Genomic DNA, 27,407 nt, shown 5'->3' with positions numbered 1-27,407 from the left:
TGTGACCTGTGTGTGTGAAATGCATTTATCTTTTTAAGAATGGCGCTTTTAAACTACGTGTTTGCATTGCTGGCTAGTCATTGGATGACCTCTGTCCTGGGACCCGCCCACTCACTGTTGCAGGAAGTAGTCATGTTCACGTCACACTTTGGCGCGGGCAAGCTATTATAACTTTAGTAATCCACTGAATAAAGTGTCTAAAGGTAGACGTAAACACAATTAAAGCACAAAAATGTCAACATTTCTTCGAGCAGTCAAAAACAACATACCAGAAAAGGAAAAATCGGAATTATCAGAGAACGATCTGAAAAAATGGGGATTAGAAGGTGTGTGAATTAAGAGCGTCTTGTGACGTGTTTAAAGTCAATATAGCAAAGTTTTGTATGCCTTTTAAGATTTTTAGAATAAAAATGTTTTACAATTGATGTGTAACAGTTACTATGATTAAATTATTATTTTAATGGACTGCGTTCATAGTAGCGTTGTCGCAACTTAATGAGTACTAAACTGAAATTTATCTGAAATGATGATTTTCATTACGCAAGTTTCGAGATTAGTCTTTTAAGCTAACTTTTAGAGCCAAGTGGCATCTATTTCATGATATAACATTTTTGGACAAGGTTGGATTTTCATGTGGAACCAGTGGGGGGGAAATGTTTTTAAAGGACCATTTTATGGTTTGAAATACTCTAAAAGTTTTCTTAGGAACAACACTGCAATCCTTTATCTCCTTCCTAACAGCGATACATCTGAGGTTTTATCAGGTGGATGGAGTGAGGTGGCTGTCACAGTGTATGAAGAACCAGCAGGGCTGCATCCTCGGTGATGAGATGGGTCTGGGCAAGACCTGTCAGGTTAGTAATGCTTCCTTTTAAGGCAGAGATTTATTCCGAGATGTCAGATATCAGATAAGTGAGATGTCATCCTCTGCTACAGACCATTTCTCTGCTGGTATATGCTCGGGGATGCCTTAAGATGAACGGACCGTTCCTTGTGCTTTGTCCCTTATCTGTTTTGGAGAACTGGAGACAGGAGTTAGAGCGGTAAGGGTAATGCTGCTATACGATTAGACTTGTGTGGTCATTTTAGATTACATATTAAAGATATGTTTTTTTATTACTGATACAGGACTCTGGGACTGTTTTTCACTTTATGAATGTATAAACCAGCATGAACTGATTTTTAATGAAAGACAATGTGTTGTCACTGTCACTAGATGGAGACAGTTGCATATAAACGCTGGATTTGTGTCTACCTTTTGTACAACTTAACATGAAAGACTAATCAAGGTTCTCTTATTTTTTCTTTTAATTCAGCTTCTGTCCCAGTTTGTCTGTGATCTGTTACACTGGGGATAAAGAAAGACGAGCAGAGCTCCAGAAAGAGCTCAGGAATGACCAACGTTTCCATGTACTTCTCACCACCTATGAGGTTAGTCCAGCTGTTTTCAGAGAATAGATATGTCATACTGATAACTGTATTTAGAGGGGTTGCAAGACTTTACACTGTTTATTAACAGAAAATCTTCTTAAAATCATATTTAATAGATGTGCCTCAAGGATGCCAGATACCTGAAAAGGTAATCAACTTAATTTTTTCTTTTTGCTGTTTGAAACTTTATGTAAATTACTATGTTTCCACAATTCTGCTACTTGGCCATTTTGCACATAATTAAACAACAATATCAATACCATGTTGGTTATTGGTTGATATAATTTTTTTTACTATCACTTGTGCTTGTATTGGTGATATACAGTGGAGATCTAAATTAGAGAACAACCTACAATTTCCTACATTTCTAGTCCACTCATTAGTCCTATTTGAAATGATCCTACCAGGAGTAGAAGGGCAGTTCCCTCTGGAGAATGGTCTCTCGACGTGGTGTCAGAAGTTGACGCTTTTTGGGACTCTTTTCCTTCCTAAACGTACCCGAAATCTTATTGCACAACACTTGTGAAGTTGCAAATCTCACAGGCCAATGCCAGCCAAGAAACAAACAAATAGTGACAGAGCCCCACTGCTAACTTCCTCTTTCATGCAAATTCCTTCTCAAGACAGCTTTGGAGAAAATGTTAGAAGAAGGATTTCCCTCTCGGCGTTCCAGCATGTCGAATGATTGTTTGGGGATTATTTTATGTGCTTTGCAAGAACTGTTTGAGCAATGAGTTTTTTTCTTCGCTCTTCCCATGGTGTTGTTCTATACAGCCCCCAAAAGCATCAGCTTCCGGCGTCATGTCGAGAGACTATTCTCGAGAGAGAATGTGTCCGGTTACTATCGTAACCTCAGTTCCCTGAGAGATGGGAACGAGACATGGTGTAGGCTTCCGTGTTCACTGCTCAGGTCTGCTGTGCTTTTGATTCAATCGGAAGATTCTGTGCTTATGCCGTCAAGATGGCTCATTATATTGCAATAGGACTCCGCCCCTATTTGTTTTCTTGGCTGGCATTGGCCAGTGAGGGTTGCAACTTCACTGGCGTTGTACAATAAGATTTCAGGTAGGTTTAGGAAAGAAGGGAGTCCCCAAAAGCGTCAGCTTCTGACGCCATGTCTCGTTCCCATTTCTCAGGGAACCGAACTTACCGCAATAAGTGTAGACATTTCGTAAGCACATTTTATAAATTAATTGCACAGTGTAAAAAAACTTAAATTACTTATTTGAAAAAGAACTCTGATCAAAATTAGAGAAAACTTACAGCTATAAGTTATTGGTGTTGATCTGGCACCTGGTGCTATTTTCCTTCAATATATGACAAACTAACTGGCACCGTTCCAGTTAAGTGCTCAGCAGGGGAAGAATCTGTCTCGGCATGTTTGAGAGAAGTCGGACTGAAAATGCACTCTAAGTGACGAAGCTTCTCATCGGCAAATATAATCAAAAGCATATACTAACCTAAACTAATGTAACATTTAGCAAATTGCTAAATGAATATCTGTATTTTTCATACTGTGCATTATAGATATCATTTTTATACCTGAATTAACTTGTAGTTTTACATTTAATCTTTAGTTTTATGTTTTTCTCTTTTTCTTCTGTATATAAACGTAACACTGTAAATAAAGATTAGTTTTATCAGCTAACTTGTTCTTTTACAATGTGTTATTTAAAAAAAAATATATATGTTTTTTAATATTTACACTATAGATCAGTGCTTCTCAAAGTCTGTACCTGCCTCCATTTTGTATTTCAAGAGCACTAATTATATTTCCTTCTTTGATAAACGCATGTTAAACTTGTAAATAATATATATATATATATATATATATATATATATATATATATATATATAGTACAAATTAATTTTCACTTAGATTATGGCCATTTGACTTACAGCAGTATTCAATGTTTTCCATAAATTAAGTTAATTGTGGCGGTCAGTTTTGATATTGTGACGGGCCGTACAGTAGAATTTCCAAAAGGCTAATAAATTGAGCACTGCGCGTTAAAAAATAAAACCCAGTGCATGTGTTTTCATGTGACTGTATTTTTGAAAGAACCGACCATCTTCAGAAAATCTTCAATGTCATTTTAATTTAGCCTTTCCTGTAATGGCTGATAAAGTAGCAGTTTGTGAATGCAGCACTGATTTTATTACAACTGTTACCGGGGAAACCGTTATATATCTCCCGCTCCATCAGCGCCTCCTGCTGACAGAGAATGAATTTGCATTTGCAAGTCTGTGTGAAACTGCTGTCTGTCAGAAAACATAAACAAATATCGGTAAACCGGCCAAACATATCGGCCAAACAATATCAGCATCATCGGCCACTGGATGCCTTGATTTTATTTTTTTCAACATATTAGTGTTTATTTGTTATCCATGTATGTTTATAAAAAACAACTTTTGTAATAACCGATTGTTCCGGACCTGACCCTGACACTGGCTACGTTTACATGCACACTTTTCGGTTCAATCGGACTGAATTCATTACGATTGATGAATCTGACTGTAGTGTTTATATGAATGCTAAATAAAGTGATCAGGTTGAGGTGCGGGTTTATATGTCACAAGCTACAACTCAGAATAGATTTTTTGACATGTGCACACTGCTCAAATAGTGAAAGTGAAAAGTGAAAGTGACATAGATAATATAGAGTTTCTCACTGTTTGCACATAATAACCTCCTACACGTTTTTTTTTTTTTTCATTTGTTTTAATACTTACCCGTTTATGGATAAATATACATATAAACCGCTGAACTGTGCTGCTCATATTTATCATGCATATAAAAAGCCCCTCGGATCGATATTTAATTCGGATCAAGCTCAATCGAATCGATTAAAGTGTTTATATGAACGTTTTTCAGTCCGATTGAGTCATCAATCCGATTACAAATGGATTATTTGGGTGCAAGTAAACGAAGCCACTGATGAAAATTCAGATTTGGACCTTTCCATGTAGACTTTGAGAACCCCTGCTTTAGATGATCTTTTGACTTTTAAAATCTGCAATAAACACACTTGGCCCTCCTTGGTTTTGGAGGCAACTTTACTGTCACCTAATAATTACTAATAATTTAGTAACTTGAAGCCATTAAAAGTTTGGTTTTAGCATTTTGTGTGTATATGTGTGTTGTGCTTTGAATTTATTTAGACAAAATAGCATAGAATTTTAATATCTTACATTTATCAGCCATATAACATAAAAATAATTATCAGTTTATTGGTGTCTGTGACTGCATATTTCAATTCATATTTAACTTTATCCCTCCACTGTCTTCCCACAGTTGGAAATGGAAGATTTTAGTTGTCGATGAGGCTCACCGGCTGAAGAACCAGGAATCGTTGCTGCACCAAACCCTCAAAGAGGTTCCTCGATTGCATTTTCATTGTTTTTACGCTTACTGTCAGTCTGTAAAACCCCTGATAGTAAACCTAGCCTTGCCAGTCAATTTTTCAGCCTTCCCCTGCTATTAACTGCCATCTGACATCTGCCTTCTTAGTTTACAGTAGGTTTCCGAGTGCTGTTGACAGGCACCCCCATTCAGAATAACTTGCAAGAAGTCTATTCCCTCCTTGCCTTCATCCAACCCAGTCTGTTTCTGCCTGAAGCCGCTGAGGACTTTGTTAGTGCCTACGCAGATGTACAGACTGAACCTGCTCTTGGTATGGTTGCACAAACCTTTGCACTTTCAATGTAAAAATCAAACTGTTAGCGCTGGAAAGATATTTATATCTTCTACCACCCTCATTAACACTTACAGCTGTTTGTTTCAGAAAATGTTAAAAATCCATAGTGGCTGCCATCATTGACCTTAAGGGCTTTGGTTAGACAGTAATGCTTTTAAAACCTTGTTCCTTTGAATGTTACTGATATTTGTGGTGGAAATTACTGTGCTGTGACTCACTGTTGGTTATCACAAAAGCACCAGTCAAGAAGATCTAAATGACAGAAACATTGGACAGGTTTGGTGCCAAACTATAACAACTCAGATAGCTCCCGGACATGGCAGATCACAAAAAAAAGATGTCAGTTTCGCAATGGCAGTCTGATTGTAGAATAGATGCTCTCTCTCCTCGACTCACCTGTCAGATTTGCTTGAGGCTATCAGTGGATAGAGATCATAAATTCTTATATTTGGACTCGTGTGACCTTGTGTGGGAGTTATAACTTTGCTGTTCTTGTCTGCAGCCGATGAGCTTCATCGAGTGCTCCAGCCCTTTTTGTTGCGCAGGGTTAAAGCAGAGGTGGCGGCCGAACTACCCAAGAAGACCGATCTTTTGGTTTTTCATGGGCTGTCTGCCCTTCAGAAGAGATACTATAAAGCCATTCTGATGAGAGACCTTGGTAAGTCTGCCCCGACATGAATCACCTGTCACAACGCTCGAAATGTAAAACTTAAGGAAAAGGACAAGTGTTCATTTTAGTGTTTTGATCATTTCAGATGCCTTTAGGACTGATCAGAACACTAAGACCCGACTTCTGAACATTTTAATGCAGCTCAGGAAATGTGTGGACCATCCGTATTTGTTTGATGGTAAAAACTCTTAGCACTTTTTGTGTTTTTTCTGTATTCAGACAAAATAAAAACAACTCATTTTCTTTTTATTCTGAACCTTTTCCATGTAAGGTGTGGAACCAGAACCATTTGAGATGGGGGAGCATTTAGTGAAGGCCAGTGGAAAGCTCTCTCTTTTGGACACCATGCTGTCTTATCTTCAGGAGGGGTGTGTCTTGCTCACCTAAAGTTTCCTTCCTGTCCATATAATTCTGTCATTAAAGGGGGGGGTAATGCTCGTTTTCACTCAATATCCTGTTAATCTTTAGTACCTATAGAGTAGTACTGCATCCTTCATAACTCCAAAAAGTCTTTAGTTTTATTATATTCATAAGAGAAAGATAGTCTGTACCGATTTTTCCCGGAAAAACACGACCGGCTGGAGGCGTGACGTGTGGGTGGAGCTAAAGAATCATGAGCGCCAGTAGGCTTTTGCGTTGAGAGCGTTTGGAAGCTGTGACATTACCGTGAGGACAAAACCAACCAAAACAAACCATGGCAAACAGTCAGATTCAGCGGATATTTGAAGCAGTTTTACTCACCGCTTGCGGTTCCAACACACGATCGTGACCCTTTTTCGTTGGGATTGCATTATCCTTAAGAAATAAACGATGTGCAAATCCGGCGTCAAACTGGGCCTTGTTTGTAAAACAAGCATCTTAGAAATGCAGGGAACAAACAAAAACACTTGCACAACTCCGTTGATGCTCTGTAAAAATAAACTCCATCCACTGGTCCCTTAATGCTGTTTTTTCTTTGGTAATCTGTGCAGGGTTGTCTTGCCCTGGCAACCAAAAACACACTCCTCCTGTGACATTTCGCGACGCTCTCGCTCTGATCAGTGAACCACTCTGATCAGTGAAATATCTGTGCTCAGCCTCTCAGTGCTGTGCTATACGGGAGCGCACGCTCTTCCGGCAGACGTGCCTTAGGACCCATATAAGGAAATTCCGCTCCATCTAACGTCACACAGAGCCATACTCGAAAAAAACTTTCCGAAACTTGTGACAAACCGGAAGGAGTATTTTTGGAACAGAAATACTCCTTCAAACGTACAACTTAATTTTTGAAACTTTGTCCATGTTTAGCATGGGAATCCAACTCTTTAACAGTGTCAAAAACTCAGTATGCATGAAATAGCATTTCACCCCCCCTTTAACTGGTATAATATGCTGATTTTTGCAATTCATCAATTATTATAACCTGTGCCCATAACAAGGATTTATATTGCTGTATGTACAGATTTTGCAGGAAATTGTCTGTTATTGCATATATACCGTATTTTCCGGACTATAAGTCGCACTTTTTTTCATAGTTCGGCTGGTCCTGCAACTTATAGTCAGGAGCGACTTATTTATCAAAATTAATTTGACGTGAACCAAGAGAAATTAACGAGGAGACATGAACCAAGAGAAAACATTACCGTCTACAGCCGCCAGAGGGCGCTCTATGCTGCTGAGTGCTCTTGTAGTCTACACTGAGCAGCATAGAGTGCCCTCTGGCGGCTGTAGACGGTAATCATTTCTCTTGGTTCTAAATAAATGCGAATTATAGTCCAGTGCGACTTATATATGTTTTTTTCCTCATCATGACGTATTTTTGGACTGATGCGACTTATACTCAGGTGTGACTTATAGTCCGAAAAATACGGTATATCTTGTCATATATCATCCGTACACAGATAAAAGTCCAGTTGTTAGGGGTTTCACACCAGTGCCTCGGACCACATTTATCCATGCACAGAAACAGAGCCATCGCACAACCAAAGCAATGTTCTTCCCTAGACACAGTTTTGTATGTCAATTGCTAGAGGGCCAAATGTTACGCAGTGTGTCTTTAAATTCATTTGACTGAATTGGAGATCTAAAATAGATGTTTTTGTATACAGGGGCCATCGTGTTCTTCTGTTTTCTCAAATGACTAGAATGCTGGATATTCTGCAAGATTACTTGGAGTACAGAGGTACTAAGACACACTTTTACTGAGCCTTCGCCTTTTCTTAATAGACTGTGGTTTGGTGATGTGCATGAAAGATCACCCAAGTGTCTACTTGTCTTATCTTAATGGAATCATGCCAGAAAAATCTCAACACAGACTTTCAATGATGAATTTAATGTGAAAGCACTTAGTGTTACCACTCTTGAAAATTTCCTCACTCGTGACTATCATTTTAAACAGAAAATGTATTGGCCTTGAATTCTTATACGTGTTTGCTTGTTCTCAATTTGGAACATTTATGTAACCGTGCCTTACATGTTCTAGTAATCTAGTCCTCTGATCTAGAGCAGTGAATGTGGGTTCAGTATCACATCCTGTGTTTGTTGCAGTATGTGCATTATTGTGCTACCGGCTGTGTAACTGCCAGCTCTGATTGGGCCCTCCTACTTCTCTGCAGGTTACAGTTATGAGCGCCTGGATGGTTCAGTCCGGGGAGAGGAACGCAACCTAGCTATTAAAAACTTCAGCTCCAAAGATGTTTTTATATTCCTCCTCAGCACCAAAGCTGGTGAGTTCACAGTCTGGGAAAGCCAATCTGAGATTCACACCATCACACTCTATAATCAACTGCGGTGCAAATCCATTTAGTTAGTTACTATATTTTCAGAGTATTATATTTGAATACCATTACAGGTTGCAAAATTGCCCTCATGTGTCTGATGCAAATCTTATCTGCATCTTTTAAACAGACACAGGCAATTGAAAACTGAAAGTCGTGACAAGAGATAATGCATAAATATTGAGGCCATGCATTAAAACTGTGTCTCTGTAAGAAATGGCAGTGCAAAAAAGTGTGATAAAGAGATTGTATATTTTATGACATTTATTTTCTTAGCTGTTCAGATTATAATTACAGCTTCACTTTCAATGCGACATTTTATTTTTACACTCACATTACTATTACTTTTATTTTTAAAGTTTCTCTTCATCGAAGAATATTATATATATATATATATATATATATATATATATATATATATATATATATATATAATTTTTTTTTTTTTTTTTTTTTTTTTTTTTAGTGTGTATGTATGTGCATACATGTATATATGAAGAGTTTATTAACAAAAACAGATAACGCTGTATCTTTACCTAATCGAAAAACCCAGCTGCAGTTTGATTGAGAGTAATTGGAATGCACAATGAAAAAACATGATATTCTATTAATTTCCAACTTTGCCATCAAAAGAATAAATAAAATATATAAAAATAGAAAAAAGTTATTTTTAAGTTGTAATTGTATTTCGCAGTATTATGTTTTGTTGTATTTTTGATCAAATAAATGCAGACTTGGTGAGCAAAAGAGGCTTTTATGCCCAAATCTTTCTATGCCCAAACATTTTTGTTGGTTTAGGAGGGGTTGGCATGAACCTAACAGCAGCAGATACGGTGATATTTGTGGACAGTGATTTCAACCCACAGAATGACCTGCAAGCAGCAGCCAGAGCCCACAGGATTGGCCAAACAAGGTATTCCATTGGCAAAATTTGATGTTGTTCTATTTAGTTTTGAAGTTTTAAAGCATATAAAAGAAATAAGTATATATGTAGATGAATTCTCTTTTTGATTGCAGGCCTGTTAAAGTGATCCGGCTTCTCGGTAGAGATACTGTAGAAGAGATCATCTATTCCCGTGCTGTGTCTAAACTACGTCTCACAGACACCGTGATTGAGGAGGGACGTTTCTCTCTGCTGGACCAGGCTCAATCTGCAGCTTCTGGCCTTCAGGTGGAGAGAGACACATGTCCTTATCTCTTAGGCTCACCAGATTGTGTCTTTACCCTGTTTCCTGGTTCATTTCTTTGTCTGTGTACTTGTGGTTTCCTTTCTTGTGAAACTGCACATGTTAACAGTTTCTCAGTATGCTATCACTTCCATCTTCACCTAGTTGAGTGAGATCCTGAAGTTTGGTGTGGATAAGCTGCTGTCGTCAGAGGAGAGCTCCATTCAAGACGTAGACCTCAGGCTGATCCTGGGGCAATCTCGAGACGGCCGATGGCTAACAGATGAAGAGCATGCCAAGCTTAATGAGAGCGATGAAGAGGAAGATGAGGACCTGGAGGGTCAACGTACAACACTTAGCTTTTGTTCAGTAATCTGGTTGTAACTGGCACTTGAAAATTAAATGAACCATTAATGTCTTTTCTGGCTTTCTAGACCACATGTACTACTTCGAGGGTAAGGACTACTCTAAAGACCCCAGTGCCGATGATGAGAAGACCTTTGAACTGTTACTTGAGAAGCAGTTAGCTGATCTAGAGGATGCTGGGAAGGAAGGCCGTGCACTTCGTAATAAAGCTGGGGTAACTTATTTGAAAGGTTACACTACTATTCAAAAACATTTGGGTTGTATATGTGTGTATTTATGTTTATATCAGTTTTACTATTATTTATTGCTACTATCATTAATTATTTTTTTTATTAAGTATTCAGCATGGACACACTATATTGATCAAAAGTGACAGTATTTGATTAAATGATTTATTGTAAATGATTGTTACAAACAGTTATACTTTAAAATAAATGCTTTTCTGTTGAACTTTCTTTTCATCAAAGAATCCTGAAAAAAGTATCAGGGTTTCCTCAAAAATATTAAGCAGCACAACTGTTTTAACATTGATAATAATAATAAATCTTACTTGAGCATCAAATCATCATATTAGTATGATTTCTGAAATATGCGTGACCCTGGAGACTTGAATATTTGCGCTTGAAAATTGAGCATTCCCATCACAGGAATAAATTACATTTTAAAATATATTAAAATATATTACCGGAAACGGTAATTTTATGTTTTAATAATATTTTACAGCATAATTGTTTTATTGATCCAAAAATGGTAAACATAAGAGGCCAGTTTTAAAAATTCATTTAATAAATCTAACCAACCCCAGACTTTTGAATGGTGGTGTATAATGTGTATTAAATTCATAACTATATTTTTCGGACTATAAGTCGCACCTAAGTATAAGTCGCATCAATCCAAAAATACATCATGACAAGGAAAAAAAACATATAAGTCGCACTGGACTATAAGTCGCATTTATTTAGAACCAAGAACCAAGAGAAAAATTACCGTCTCCAGCCGCGAGAGGGCGCTCTATGTTTTCAGGAGCATAGAGTGCCCTCTCGCGGCTGTAGACGGTAATGTTTTCTCTTGGTTCATATCAAATACATTTTTATAAATAAGTCGCACCTGACTATAAGTCGCAGGACCAGCCAAACTATGAAAAATAAGTGCGACTTATAATCTGGAAAATACGGTGGATTGTTAGTTAGTAAATATTTCGATATAATAATGATAATAATAAATATTTTAGTATTTTTTATTTATTTATTGTATTTATTCATGAATTTATATTTAATTAAATCAAACAAAAAAAACAAAGCCTGTTGTTGCTCATCAGGTGTCCCTGTCTGGGCCCTTGATCGACCCAGAGAGAAAGAAAAGACCTCTTACAGAATCCGAGTTAGAACAGAGACGTCAGAAGAGACAAGAAGCTGCTGCAAAGAGGGCGAAGCTGCACGAGGAAAGGAAAAAGCAACAAGAAGAACTAAATTACAAGAAGAAGTAAAAATCTTTCTGGCATTTTGTTGCATATTTTTGTTGCCAGTATATAGTATATTTATTTGTATGTTCCCGTGGATGTGTATTTTACCGCCTTGTTTGTATGTGTATCCTTCAATGGCAGGATGGCGTGGTGGGAATCATGTGGCTACAAATCGCTGTGCTTGCCGCAAGTCGACAGTGAGGGTGAGGATATTGAGTCTGATGAAGATGAGGATGATGTTGTCAGCTGTAGCTCCACTGATTCGGATCACACAGCCATTCGCTATATGCTGGGTGATGTAACTCACCCTCAGGCTGACCAAGAGGATGCCATTATTGTGCACTGTGTTGGTATGTCTCTATTAAAACATCTCGCTGTCAGAAGACAACTGTTAACGTATTGATTATCCTGCATGATATGAGGCGTTTTTATAACAACATCAGCCTTCTGCTAATTTGGCATGTGTTGTGTACGTGTGTTTATTGTGTAGATGACTCTGGACACTGGGGCCGAGGAGGATTGTTTACCGCACTGGAGCGCAGATCAGATGAGCCGAAGGAGCAGTATGAGTTGGCCGGGAACATGGAAGGTGACAAACCTTTCCTGTTTGCTGAGACAAGTCTTACTTGTGCTGTTTCAAAACAAACATTCCACACTGAAATTAGAGTCCAATTCACAGCTCCTTATGCTGCCTGCAAGATAATTGTTAATAAAACTGTCAGGATTGATTTAATACCTATTACCGAAATGTTAAATGTTGGGGACTTCGCAACATTTGTGGTTTCAGAGCTATAAGCTAGTAGTAACATTTAGTTAGAATGCTGATTTGTAGTTATAGACATTTATAATACTGTTTTATTGTACAATTAGTTTTCTGAGGTTTAAAGTTACAGAATTGGAATGCACTGATAATATTTAGATAATATAGTGTATATTTGTTTTATATGCTAATAACATTAAAATTTGTTTTGGTTTATAACATTGGATAAAAAAAAAAACAATAAACCCATAAAATGTTAATGTTGTTAGCAGATTCTACAGTAAAGCTACCGTAAAAATTCTACAGTATATTCTAAATATGTTACTCACTAAAACACTCAAAAGAACAGCATGTATTTGAAATTGAAGTCTTTTGTAACATTATTACAAATTAGTAGGAAAATAGAGTCTTTACAATCAACAATTAATGCATCCTTGCATTAGTATTTATTTCTGTAAAAAAAACAATCTAAATCACCTCACACTTTTAAATGGTAGTTTGTATTTAACAAAGTTATCAAATTATTAGATTTTATACATTTTCAGTGAGTGTTCATTCAAAGGTAAGTTAAATATAATAAAATAGGCTGAAACGAGCATGCACAGTTCGATATACAGTAAACAAAATGTATAAATGAAAAAGTGATAATTGTGTGTTGCAGACTTAGAACTGGGGAATGTTCTGCTTTTTCCTATTGATGACAAACAGTCGAGGCTCAGTGGAAGAGACTATGTAAGTCAGCAAGCTGTTTATGTCTTTAATCTACTGCTGTTAATCATTTTTAATCATGAATTTATTGAATCATTTTATGCCTCCTGTTTCTCTAGCTGGCACTTATAGTTGCTCAGCAGAGGGATAAAGCCAACAATTTGTCAGGCATTCGGCTGACTGCCTTGGATGAGGGCCTCAAGAAGATCTACAGGGATGCCAAACAAAAGAACGGTACTCAGCTGTCATTTGTGAAACTACTGTTGTTGGTTGCATTGATGTAGGTTTCTCTATTCATCTTATAAATAAATGTAAAAAAAAAAAAAAAAGTAATCTGAAATCTATTAATGCAGTCAAAACAGATGGTACATACAGCTGCAAATGAAATACACATCCTTTCTGCAAACCTGCTGTAGTAGAAACTAAGCTCACTGCACGCCCCCTTTTTAGGTATCATAAAGATTTGATGGGATTGTTTCCAAGTGGTGGATTCATTTCAAAATGCTTAGAAAAGCCTACTCCCTAGGCCTAGGCATAACAGAAACCTACCTAGTCTAGACTGCAGCTTTGTTTTGTTTTATCTCATGTCTGCTGATTTTAAAATTTTCAATTAGAATGTGTATAATGTAACAGCAGTCTTTAGTTTTAAGGTCTTTCACAAGAACTGTGTTTATATTTTGTGTAAACATGCACTGGAGGACGTGTTCATCTATTGTGTTTATGTCTCTTGCAAGACTTCAGCTTTGAGAAATGTGGTCTCTTTAGTGTAAATGGATCTTTAGTTAACATTTTCAGTGGGTTTTTTTCAATAGCAAGTGTCCATCTGCCTCGGATTGGTCACTCCACCAAAGGCTTCAACTGGTATGGAACAGAGAGACTCATTCGCAAGCACCTGGCCACCAAAGGCATCTCTACATTTATGTATCCTACCCAAGAAGAACTGAAAACAAATGTAAAAAGTTTTTTTTTCTCAAAAACTGCATGCTAGTAAAACAATGAACTAAAGTCACACTTTCCTTTTAATAAAAATAAATAAACGGAAAGAAAAAGAAAGCAGCAGTTAAGAAAGCATCTAATAATAGTGTCTCCAATCAAATCTTGTCACATTTATTTATATAGCAATAAATGTAGTAGTTTGCTTTAGAGCAAGCAGGTTTTTAACCTGTTCAGTATTTAACCTGAAAAACATTGTCAGTATCACTTCCGATTAGAATTCCATTTTCAGTTTTACTATAAAGCAGTTTCCAATTAGATCATGATTTTGTTGGCATCTGACGTCAACGGACTGAAGAAATTAACGAGGAAATTTCCAAACCAAGGAAGGCGAAGCACCAGAGCACACCTACTTATGTAATCTCCACCGATGAATGTTAGTTTGAAGGTGGCAATTAGCAAAATGTTTTGAATTACCTAAACAAACACCAGACAAACTTTGTTTAGCCTAATTTTGCGTGCGATTTCATTTGAAATATATTAGGCCTTTAGAAACGACGAGCATTTTTGTTATCCTTGACTTGGCTTTCAGCTACTATTACAAACGTGCTCCTTCAAGCTCATCTACAGTTTCTTCTACCGCATGCACATCTACTCCATCAACCTCGCATTCGGCCTCAGACCCAGCAGCATCATCACCATCTGGTTCCTCCAGCACCATTGGTAACAGTGAAGACCTTACAAAGACACCAGAACCCTCCACTATGTCACATGAATGTCAGGGGTCACCAGGGTTGGCTGACTTCATGAGAGGTGTTCATGTCTACTTCTACAACATGGCTGCTACAGAGAAGAAGAAGCTCGCCCGATATCTCATAACATATCCTTTCACGTTTCATCTTCACCCAAACGTTCCACAAAGCCAACAAACCTCTCCGCTACAACATGTCTATCTTAGTCACATTTTTAAGAAAGCTTGTTGATGTTGACATGAACTAATAATTTATACCTTAACGTTTTTGCACATATGACGGCGATGAAGAGGATCTCATGAGCTCACACGTCACTCATATTGTAGGAGAGGTGGAAAATCCTGTCCATGCACAGGTAGTACAATCAAAATTAACTTTTTAAAGAGGTTGCCTAATATTTATTAATTTAGTAACAGCAGTATGTTCTCCTTTTTTCTTCTCTTTCAGGAACTAAGAGATCTATTGCATCAGTACCCTCAGACTCTGCTTGTAAAGAAAAAGTGGTTGGAGTCTTGCTTTGCTAACCAAAGGAAAGTCAGTGTGTCTAAATATGTAATTAGGTTAACTTGACAAAGCTCCTCCTACGTTCCTTTCAAGTTAGTTTGCCTTAGGTGTATTCACAATCAAGTTTAGTATCCATTTAAAGTTTGAAATGAACTGGGCTCTCCCTGTATATCCAGTTATGGCTAAATGACAGTACGAGGGTTTTTGTCATGCTATGGATCAAATAACGAAACACTACTTTCTATTAAAAACGAAACAACAACAGCAGTGGTTTCAGAGGCTGGAAATATTTTACAGTAAACCCTGATGCATTTACTAATCTGCATGGTTAGAATGAGTTCATTAACAACTTTTACACAATACATTTCACATGTGCTGTGGTTTGAAAACATCAGAAAAAGATTTCATATGTAAAGGAGCAAATTAAATAAATAAAACTGAGATGCAATATCTATTTAACAATTGTTCTTTATTTTTATTTTTATTTTTTTTTATTTTTTTTGTACAATATCTAGGATAAAGATGTAAAATCTCTTCAGTGTCAGTTCTGTGATGTCAGTTTTACTCAGAAATGTAGTGCACTAAAAACCAAACCACTGATGTCTAAGATAATATGAAAGTTTTCAGATGTATATGATATAACTTATGTTTCTGGAAAGTCTTTTTTGCCAATTTCCAATAATAATAATAAAAGTAACCTCCAGTGAACTACGGTAGGTGATGCATTGTGTTTGTCCTTGTTTGTAACCACAGTGATATGGTGCTAGAGTAAATATTGTTAGATTTTATGCCTCATGGTTGGTCATTTCAGCAGAACTCCTGTTAATTTGGTCCTTTATTTTCAGTGACCCAATATGACCTGAAGATAAGTTCTTAGTGCTGCAATTTACCTTTTTATTTTTAGTCAAATTGTATAGGTGTCAAATGTTGTTTTTACTGTTCAGACAATATTGTAACAACATTGTTGTCAGTAAAAGTAACTAATATATGATTAGGCTAGTTGGTTAATAAATGTTAATAATTTATAGTCCGTATTCTTGCCAATGTTGTTTTGATCTCAAAAGTCTACCATCAAAGTAATTAGTTTGCTGTCGAGTGATTTACAAGCACTTTGTATCGGTTCTAAAGAATAATTAAAAAGAATCTAGGCTACTTGAACACTTCGTTCAACACTAGTGGTATTGTTGAAGGCAGATAAACAAGCGCTCTGAGTCGAGGATGTGCTTTCTGGGAAGTGGGCGGAATTTGTGGTGTGAGTAAGCAGGTGTTGAGAAACTTCCAAACAGTATGTACATCGACTGCTACTGCTCGTGTGCTCTATATATTGTCCGATTTTGTACACGGATATTAGAGGTATCGAAATTAAATAATTCACGCGACTGTTTCAGCTGATCAGGTATGTACGTGTTTTATATGACGTCATCGAGCAGTTTGTCACGGACGGCTTTGGTGTCTTAATTTGTCGAATAATTCATATGAGAGCTGAGTGGGAGTTTTACTTTGTCTATGTGTTGTCTTTATTATTATTTTATATTTAAGCTTATAATTCTTTTTCATATGGTTTTAGTTCTAGGAGGTGTTACCTGTATAGCAATATGTTGCGAAGGTATCGCGAAATGTGAGCCACTGGGTGGTATGTAGCCCCGCGGCACTGACACGTTGCTATTTTGGGCGAAATATTTACAAAATGGTACTTAAAAACTTTGGTAACACTTGGATTTCAAGTGTCCATGTTACAAGTTACATGTACTTACTATTATAATAACAATAAATTATGCATAATTACATACAAGGAACCCTAAAACTAACCCTAATTATACAGTATGTAGTTAATTAATATTCTCGGTACTTAAATGTATAATTACATTTAAGTTAAAAGGGACACCTTAAAATAAAGTGTAACCAAAACTATCATTATTATTATAAGAAATGTTACTGAAATGTCCTGTTTAATGCATTATGATAAAAACTGTATTTTGACGCTTTATATATATATATTATTTATATATATATAAGCTTGTGAATGTATAGTAGTCTTTAATCATTTCATTTATGCATTTTTTTATTAAACGTCAATCATCAACTACTTAATCTATCAATCATTTACTGAACTTTTCAGAAAGGATAATGACATGATTTAACTTTGTAAATCTGTGTCAGTAAATTCTATATTTTAGTCACTGTAAAAAATATGTATAATATAGTGTTCAGTGTTATGCTAACCTTCTCTGCCTCTTTTGTGCTTTTGATATTGACGGCCTTTATTACCTATGATTTCCCATGTCTCATTTTGGTTTCCACTGCATATTGAGGTGTTTTCCGCTGATCTGTAAAGTGCACTGAAATTCATACTGTAAGTTGAGAAAAGAAAAAAAAAAACTAGAGAGAGAGAGAGAAAAAATCCCCTTAGCATAATTGTGGGTTCCTGTATTCAGTAGCCAAAAGGTTGCTAGTTTTTCTCAAAATGCAGTTTTATTTAACAGGGAGATCATCATTCAAGGTTCCCTGTGTTCTTATCTTATTAATTTATTTCAGATTGCTGACTGGGACTATGGAATGGCTGCAGCTCTTTTGCATTAGGCACAAGAATGATGCCTTCTTCGCAGTGCTTGCAATATAGGTAAAATATACATCTTATAATTACAGAAATGGTCATTAATGTACTCTATATGGACAATATTAGGACACAATTATTGTATTCATGCGTTTCAATCAGACCCATTTCCCCAATCAATTAAAATCAAGCATCCATTCTGCATTTACCAACATTTGTGAAAAAAACAAATTGGCCATTCGGAAGAAAATGGTGAATTTAGGTTACGAAAAATCAGTTTGTGAAATTTAATCCCTACTAGATAGTCAATGGTCAACTGTAAGTGCTATTATTTTAAATTTAGAATAGCATTTAGAAATGGCAGCCATCAAGCAGAAGACTGTTAAGCCACAGAACGGGGTCAGCGAGTGCTGTGGCACATGTTGCACGAAAGTCACCAGCACTATGCTGATTTCATAGTTGAAGAGTTCAACGGTTGGATGAATTTAGTGTGAAATATTTGACTGGCATATACCGAGCCCTGACTCAACCCCATGAAACACCTTTGGGATCAACTGGAACAGAGTTTGCGAGCCAGGCCTTCTTGTCCCACATCAGTGCCTTACCTCACAAATACTCTGTTAATAGAAATGTGGCGGTATTCTGTAATGCGATATATCATGGTAATAAATGTGCACAATATTGTTATCGTGAGCACTTCTAAATACAGTGAATAATTATATATTACAAATTATTCAGAATTTGGGATGCATTTTAAAAATACTTTTCCCATCAACTGGCCAAAATGCACAACACCACTGTATGCTGCTTGAAAAATGTGTGCGCTCTGATGTAAACAAGCACGCATGAGAAGCACATGTAGGAAGACGTGAGAGATGCGCTGAATGAAAGCACATTCACACGCAGATGGCGCTAAACTGCAGAAAATGCAGCCCTTACCCCATAAATAAAGCAGCTGGCTACTTTCTAAAACATTTTTAATAGATTTAAATAGCCTTTCAGATTTGTGGATTTGCTATGGTGTTCCTCAGAATGCCAAATACTTAAATATTTAGACTTAATAGACTATTAATTTTCAAACTTTCTTTTAATTATTTTAATCTGGACTACAACATGCCCTAGATATTGTTTGAAAGTGTTTTGGCTCTTTATTGTTCATTCACACAATACATTAGGGCTTCATTAGTTAACATTATTCAATTCATTAGTTAACATAAACTGCCAATGAAAAATTATTCTAAACATTCATTCATCATTAATTCATATTCATTCCAATATTTAATAACACGTTGTTAAAATCGAAATGTAAAACTGTGTTATTTAATTAGCTAACATGAGCTAAGACATGTATTTTTTATAACAAAGATGATTAGTTTGTAGCAAATGTAGCTATTGCACATTGTGAATGTTAATGCATTAACTAAGGTTAACCAATGAGGTAAAGTGATACCTATTTTTTTTCTTCTTTTTTTGCACTTTAATCTGTGTAAAACATTTAACTTTATACATTTTTCTGTATTGCTTTATTGTATTTTTCAGTTATTTTTGCTATAAGAAAAAAGTTATTAAACCGGTTATACTGTATTATGGCCCCTTTTTAAAACTGTATTTCAACACTGTGATAATACCGTATACTGTGATAAAAGCATTAGCAATTAATCGCAACATGAAAATTTGATACTGGCTTGTCCCTCTCTATGAATGGGATAAATTGCAAAAACTCTGTTAATGTGTATGTATTTAGAATGCAATGTTATTAAAGTCTCAGTTGATGCAATGGTATGGTGTCCCAATACTTGTGTCCATAATAGTGCGTGTTCTAATATTTATTTATTTATTTTATTTTTTCAAAGCCAGTTTGTGGAAAGCCAAATTTCGTTTGCTTAGCAAAACTAGTTTTTACTTGCATTTGGTGAATTCCAAGTGTTCGTTTTGGACCCTGTAATGCTTTAAACATATGATCATTGTTTCCTATTCTTGTGTTGTGGCATTTTACCTCTTAGATAAAGAAGATGTTTTTTAAAGTTAATTTTGAAAACAGAAACACCTCTTGTGTATTGTGGATAGCAGGTCGGTGCATGTGACACAATATTGTAAAAAAAAAAATCCCAAACACTTCTTGAGCTTGCAGGTTTCTTAATACAATGCTCAAACAGAAAGGTTTTTTTTAACTAAAATTAAAATTATAAATGAACACATTTATAAATATTGATTATATTGCTTTATTCAGTTTTTACCCTTTCTTTATCATTTGTTTAATGTTTGAAATCATATTTAGTGTGACAATTGAATTTCAAATGTTTTAATCTAACAGTGATAAGAAAAACAAGATACACTGTCAACTTAAAGATACAAGATATTTTTCAAAGCTATTAAACCATATGCAAATGTTCCAGGAATATAAATGGAGCCACAACACATTACTTTCCCAAAACTGCCACTGGGCTGTCTTTATTTATTGCCCTGTTTACAGCTTTAATCTGGCACCAGTAGTTATTAAAATGCCTAAATGTTTTTTTTTACTAATTTATAATGAAACTGCAGTTTTATTATATATTAGGAAATCTGCTAGCTACAGTATTAAATGTATACATTTATTGGGGGGGGGGGGTATTTTTGTGTGGTTGTGTTAATTTTCAAATGTTAATATTTCCTGTAAGAGTGCTCAAGAACTCTTGTGTTTTATACTTTTTCCTCACTTTCTAGGTATATTTATCCCTTTGGCCACTACAGTTTACAATCCCTCAACTTTCCAGAAGAGAACGTCGAGACTATGGAGAAAATCATTACTGAGGACTCCATCTGTGGCTCAAACTCCACCGATTCCCAGCTTTCGCACGCAGACTGTTGCATGTCAGGAAATGAGTCCTCTTTGAGCACACAGGCTGACTTTAAGGATATCTGCAGAGACAGAAAGACCAACTACAGATCCACACAAGCCAGTTACAGCCCTTACCAGCCCCCGATAGGTCTACCTTCCGGCTACAATCCCCAGACGCCCTTTCCCAGTCAGACAGAAGTATTTCCAAGCACCCTAGGGCCGCATAACAGGGACCTACTCCACTCGAGTTCCATAGGCAGCAGTTCGATGGAATATCCCAGTGGCAACCTCCCCTCTTGCTTAGTATCTGAAAATTACTGCAGTTATCCTGGGGATTCCAGCTACTCTTGCTCTCCAGACAGGCACAGCTTGGGAGAGGGAAGTCTGGAGCAGCCGCGTTCACTGCGCTCTATCCCAACTGCGTTCGTGCCTAACAACTACTGCATGCCTCCGCACCCATGCGTGTCCCGTGGGCCCCCCTGCTGTAGTCAATACCCTGTGGATGTGTATCAAATGGATCAGGGCTCTCATTATAGGGCACATTACAACATGCCCTGTTGGCCTTCACGTAAGTCTCAGTTCTCTTTTAAAATTTTATGTCTTTTATGAATGACTCATAAGTGAGTCAGTTTCTTTCTTTTACATGGAACTTGTTGATTTGTCAGTCGCATTATAATTGATTCCAACTTTCAAGCCTATTGTCATTAAAATTGCCTCATACGTTATCTGTTGAAATTTATCCAGCCTGTGCCAACCAGATTCAATTGCAATAAATGTTTAGAACCAGTTTCCATTTTAAAAGCGGCACCCATGTTAGAAGATGAAACATCTAAATATAAGGATTAGATAATGCTCAAAACTAGACGTTGGAGCAAATTCACTAAGCAAAGCATCAGTTTATGTGTGGTGCTCAAACCTACATTTTATTCACTGACCACCCACCCATCTGACTGTCCACTGACAGTCCATCTAACTTATTATGGGTGGCCTTTTTGGTTTTGGCAAGCTGATTGGTTGCCCCTACTAAATGACCAATGGTATTTTTTTAACTCTAAAAAAATTAATTAACAAATTGATAAAGAAAAGCCTTTGATAAAACGACAAAGAAGAGCAATTGGCAAAATCTAGTTTACAATGTAAATTAAAAAAATGACAGTACTTTTAACCTGCATTTTGTGTGTGTGTGTGTGTGTGTGTGTTATTTAACTACATTTAAAAACAGGAATTAAATAGTTTTCATGTCAATTTATGTTCCCACTTAAAATTCTTTACAACTTTGTTTTATTAACTTCCTTTTAAAACATTAATTAAATTAGTTTGTCCATTTAAAACGTAGTTTCAGTTATGAAACTGATCACTTATTGCTTCATTTTATGTATAAATGTCACTCCTAATCCTCCATAGATTTTAGTGTGAAACAGTTAATGGTAAGCTGTTGCCATTGTTGTTGTAATTTTACTAAAAAGAAATGTTAGTGCACATTTATAGTGAACATGGTAGCATTAAAACATTATAAATGGTCATGGATCCATGTTTTAAATATTTTACTTGATCTGTAAAGTTTAAGTGTAACTCAAATTATCAGGTTAAACCAATTATACAGTATGTAATAAGAGTTTAATCCATTTATTGAGATGTTACTGTATCATAAACTACTGTACCTGACAAAACATTTTGCGAGTATATGCAGCAGGGCTCAACATTAAAGCTCGTCTGGGACAAGTGAAGGACAGGTAAAAGAGGCTTTTATGCCCAAGTAGCCTGAATAAAGGGGCAATAACAAAAAATAACTAGGGAAGCAGCAAACATTTTTAATTTATTGACAATAACAAGTTGAGGCTCACGCATCCTGGCAGTGTGTTGGAGCGATAAATGACAAGTGCATCAAGGCTTCATGTCGAACCCTGTGCATATTCACATCTCACTCATTTCCTCATTTCATGTCCAACAGGCCCTGAAAACAGCAGACAATCAGCCTCAGAGTTCACGTATAGGTAATGTGTGATGCAATTAATATGGGACACCCAGTCTTGTGTTGTATTGTGAATGATTTTATAGGCTTCTGATGTTCACTAATACAAAAAAAAAACGCAGCTTTCTGAAGTCTTTTTGCAATGCTTTGATGTCTTCCAGTGGCCACACCTCCCCTCACCCGCGAGCTAAACTAACCCCAAGCACAGCCCCTCTATCCCTGGAGCAGAGTAAGTGTAAATAGTTGAGTAACACTGAAAGAATTTGAATAAGATCTGTATGCCAGTAACATCAGACTATAAAAAGCAAACGGCGCTTCTTGTTCACTCTTTGTTATCTCTTCTTCTTCAAGGTGATTCTAAAGTGTTTACCAAAAAGTCTCTATGTGCTAAAACTGGCTATATATACACACAGTATATTGATTTTATTTCATGGCACTTTTAAAAAAAAATTCACTCCAAATACCTGTAATATGATATATAATATAAGATCTTGAGTTATATTTCTGGCAAGAATTGTATGCTCTTTTTCACTCTTGATTATTGCAGGGAAGGTGTTTGTTACATATGAAGCAGACAGTGAAAAACATGTCAAAGAGATCATCAACTTTGTCGCCCTACTGAGACACAATGGTTTCTACACTCACGTAAGACAAGCAACCTGTTCCAGACATTGCCTTGCAGTCATGCTTGTTTCCTGATATAAGGGTCTGCCTGAAATCATCTTCACTCTCTTTGATCTTTTTGCACAGATTGACATGTTTGAACAACAATTCAAGAGCATAAGCAAGATTGACTTCATGGAAAGATACATCAGCGAAGTAAGTAGAAACCAGGCCTGCTAGTATTTCAGAGAGCGTGTTTTTCCTAGTTTGACTTGCGCACCAGAAGATCTAGTCCACACTGCAGGTTATTCTGGACTGTATAACTCTAGGGCAGCTCAAACAGTTTTAGTTTTACGTGGCATTTAGGAGCATGTTTTTTGGAATAAGATGATATGACAATAATAGACCAGAGTGAAAAATCCATATATAATTAGTGGCACAACACCCTCAAAAAAGAGTGGAAAATGTATTTAGAAGGATTTTGTATTTAAAAATTTAATTTATTCCTTTGATGGCAAAGCTGAAATCTTTCAGCCAATACTTCAGTCTTCAGTTTCATGAAATTTTCAAAAATCATTCTAATATACTGATTTGGTGCTCAGTTTTAATAATGGTTCTTATTACTGTCATTGTTGAAAACAATGCTACTTAATGTTTTTGTGAAAACGATGCAATTATAGGATTCTTTTATGTAGAGATGGTTCAAAAGTGTTTAAATATAAATCTTTTGTAACATTATAAATGTCTTTATTGTCGCTATTGATACATTTAATGCATCCTTGCTGAATAAAAATGTTAATTAATTTCTTTTTTTTTTTTAAATCATACTTACCACTTACTTTTTAATAGTAGTTTATCACGGTTTCCACAAAATATTAAGCACCAAAACAGAAATGTTTACTGAGCAACAAATAAGCAACTTATAGTAAATAGCATATTCAAAAATATTCCGGAGAGACATTCAAATAAAAAAAAAACATTCAAATATTAAAAACATAAAAAAAGTTTATTTATTCCAATTTGCTGACTGGTGTTGGATTAATTTAGGCAACTAGTGCGTTAAAACTAGTAAAATATTTATTTCTATTATTATTATTATTATTATTAGTGATCTTTAAATTTAATATGTGTAAATGACAGTAGTGCCCTTTTCTTATTTATTTATTTATTTATTTGCTGCTTCTTGGTGTAAATAAACTTTTCATCTGCAATCGTTTATTTATTTTTGTTTTCCTGAATAGACTTTCACTGCTATGATATTGATACAAGGTTACATGTATCTTTGGCTTCTTAAAAATGAAATGTTAATCCTAATATCATCAAGGACACGTGAACTCTGTCACCTCTTAAACAGAATAAGGCACAGCTGGGCAAACTTGTTCAATGGTTGCATTTATACAGCAATGTTTACTATTGAATCGCAAACAGTGGAAGAACTAACATCGCTGTTTATCATCAACACATACAACCTTTTCTGAGGTGCTCTTTATTGTTGAGGATGTCTTCAGCTATCAAAAATCTCACTTTTTTTTGGTTCATTGACATTATATGTCTAATACAATGTCACCATTTAACCTTGAAAACTTTTTAAATGGCAAGGATTGATCCCTGACATACTATTGAACATACAGACACATATTCCCTTTCAAATTCATGACCACAAGTGGTTGCTTTTGGGTGAATGCATTTGTGCTGAGAAACTGAACAGGTTCAACATGGCAGTGTCACACAGTCGCGTGGTTCCTATTTGTTCTCAACAATATTTGCTTCTAAATGCATACAGCCAGTTTGAGCTTGGACATTATTTATTTATGTGACCGATATTTGATGAAAGTATGATGGCAGGAAACAATCCAACAAACTTTTAATATTATGCTATTGTAGGAGGAAGAAAGGAACATTTAATAAAAAAAAATAAAAAAAAACACGTGACCCTCAAACATATAATTTTAATTAAGAGCTGAAATGGGGGAGGACAGATTCCTGGCATAATTTTTAGTTTTTTTTTACAAGAAAACTGTCACCTGCACTGAGAACGATAAACCTTGCATGTCTAATTTCAGTAGATTTAGTTCTTTCCTGATTATCTGAAGTAATTGTTCCCTCATGTCCATTCAGTTGTCTAATTTTGTGCGTTTGTGTTCTGTTCTGCACAGAAAGACTATCTGATCATCATAGTCATTAGTCCAAAGTACCACGAGATTGTGACCAATGCCTCGTTTTTCATGGAAAATGATGAAACACTCAACACCGTCTACATACACAAGCAGGTACATCCTGAGTGGAACAGAATGTAGCTTTTTCCTTATTTTTCTTTGTCAGTTGATTCATAAGCGACCTTTTATCTTTTAGTTACAAAACGAGTTCATTCAGAACGGTGCCAGGAATTACAGATTCATCCCCATCTTGTTTCCCGGTGCCAAGAAGGTAAAACTGCAACTTATAAACCCAATTGCTTAACGAACAGGATGTTTGTGTTTGCACAAGTACTCGCTCAATGAGCCAAGATACTAATTTGCGATTAACTATTATGATAACAGCAAAAGACATTTGTGATTGTTTGTACAGTACTATAGTTAAACCCAAAGGATTGTTCCATTGGATTCCACTTCAATCCAGTTCAGATGTAATGATGCCTCGTTGTTAGTTTACAACATTTCTGTGTCTGTTTCTTTCTGTCTGTCAGTGCCACGTCCCTTCATGGCTTCAAAGCACACAGATCTTCACCTGGCCCAGAGACCGGGATGACATTCTTCGTCGACTCATGCGTGTTGAGAAGTACAACCCTCCACCCATAGGAGAGCTGCCCACCATTGTCTCCATCCCAATTTAGTTTGCTAGGTTTGTTCCTGTATGTAGACCCACAATATGCCAGTTGTAAACAGGCCTGGGATCCGTTTTAAATTTGTTTACCCCTCTGAGCAACTAGATTGAGTGTTTAATATGCTAAAATCCCTAAAGCTACAGTTATTTGATGTAATCTTAATAGAAACCTCATGTCATAATTAATATTTCACAACTCATCAATGATGAATACATCAGAATGTGTCCCGACATGTAGAAGAACTGCAAATGCGTATTACATATGTATTAAGTTCATGAGTTAAATAAGCTTGAGTGCTGATATTTGGAATTTACTGTAGCTCAGTTTTGTTCTTTACTTTGTATTAAGCTGTATCAAATCACAATAATTTCGGGGAAAGAAAAGGTCTATTGTCAGTTGTGTAGTGATGTGCTTCCACAGAAGTTGCATTCAAAACAAGCGGCTTTCTGTTGGTCATTGACAAGTCCATACGACGAACTTAAACTCATTGTGAAATGTGCATGGGGAAACCTTTTGCTCCATGCCAAGTTCTTGATCTTGTGGATTTCTATTGAAATCAAATTTTTCCCGCAAACATTCAGTGAACAATGATAAATATAACCACACCTTTGGAGTTAATTAAACTTTCTGTAACAAAACCGATAGCTATTACATTTTTGTTAAAATATAGAATAACTATAGTAGGCCAGAAATCTTCAAAGACATAAACCTTTTCATCATGCTTCTTTGCTGTTGAGTGAACCTGAAAGAAGCCAGTACTACAATGCCTTCACACACTGTACAATTTATTATAAACAAAACCGCTTGTGCATTGTGCCTTAGGATTTCCCTTTGAATCATTAGAATTGTGCCAGAAGAAAAAAAAAACTTTTTATGTTGTGAGCTTCACATGGATATTTCATGTTCTTAGATGATCATAGTCTGTTTTTAAAAAAATAAACCCATTTAATAAATGAAATAATCTGGGTGTTTTGTTATACAACCTTAACAAGAATAGACATCAGGGCTTTGAGGGACAAAAGCACAACTCAATTCAACCTTTTTTATAGAGCATATTTTAAAACAATAGGAGTTACTAAAGAACCAAATTATTTACTGTACAAATTCAGTCAAAATAACCACACTCATAGAATTATATACAAGTGCCAGTGTTTTAAAGTAAAAATGTTTTTCAAAAAAAGATTTGACAAGGGTAATCTTACATTTAATGGAAGCTTGTTCCATATTTTAGGGCCTACTATAGAAATGCATGTATAGTTTAATGTAGAGTTTTATTAAATGCACTGGTGGTGTTGGTTCAATCAAAGAAACTGAACTGAGTTGAAGATGCTTGGGAGTTCATCAATTAGATAACAATGGGCGTGTGTATGAATGCATGTTTATGTAATTGCAGTTGCCAATTAAAAAAAGGTTGAATGCTTTGTGCT

General features: G+C 36.0%; 2 protein-coding genes across 2 annotated transcripts; both read left to right on the top strand.

The window, feature by feature from the left end:
• Positions 1-128: 128 nt before the first annotated feature.
• chd1l (chromodomain helicase DNA binding protein 1-like) lies at positions 129-15,473 on the top strand. The gene is made up of 25 exons (XM_052559743.1): positions 129-326; positions 742-854; positions 937-1,043; positions 1,317-1,431; positions 1,548-1,579; positions 4,727-4,808; positions 4,943-5,105; positions 5,632-5,787; positions 5,885-5,977; positions 6,071-6,167; positions 7,887-7,960; positions 8,394-8,504; positions 9,354-9,468; positions 9,573-9,726; positions 9,887-10,067; positions 10,156-10,301; positions 11,406-11,569; positions 11,691-11,899; positions 12,040-12,138; positions 12,971-13,041; positions 13,137-13,251; positions 13,830-13,938; positions 14,543-14,834; positions 14,980-15,057; positions 15,150-15,473. The coding sequence occupies exons 1-25, from the start codon at positions 233-235 to the stop codon at positions 15,270-15,272; spliced, it is 3,093 nt and encodes a 1,030-aa protein (XP_052415703.1). The 5' UTR covers positions 129-232; the 3' UTR covers positions 15,273-15,473.
• Positions 15,474-16,450: 977 nt separating this feature from the next.
• On the top strand, positions 16,451-26,956 carry traf3ip2l (TRAF3 interacting protein 2-like). The gene is made up of 10 exons (XM_052557980.1): positions 16,451-16,602; positions 17,742-17,826; positions 20,467-21,149; positions 22,533-22,575; positions 22,715-22,782; positions 23,101-23,198; positions 23,304-23,372; positions 25,313-25,426; positions 25,509-25,583; positions 25,843-26,956. Exons 2-10 carry the CDS (start codon positions 17,795-17,797, stop codon positions 25,987-25,989), a joined length of 1,329 nt encoding a protein of 442 aa, XP_052413940.1. The 5' UTR covers positions 16,451-16,602; positions 17,742-17,794; the 3' UTR covers positions 25,990-26,956.
• Positions 26,957-27,407: the final 451 nt, after the last annotated feature.

Source organism: Carassius gibelio, chromosome B6 (assembly GCF_023724105.1).
Source record: "Carassius gibelio isolate Cgi1373 ecotype wild population from Czech Republic chromosome B6, carGib1.2-hapl.c, whole genome shotgun sequence".
Classification (NCBI taxonomy): domain Eukaryota; kingdom Metazoa; phylum Chordata; class Actinopteri; order Cypriniformes; family Cyprinidae; genus Carassius; species Carassius gibelio.
The sequence above is the reverse complement of the archived record's forward strand: the minus strand, read 5'-3'. Positions and strand labels throughout refer to the sequence as shown.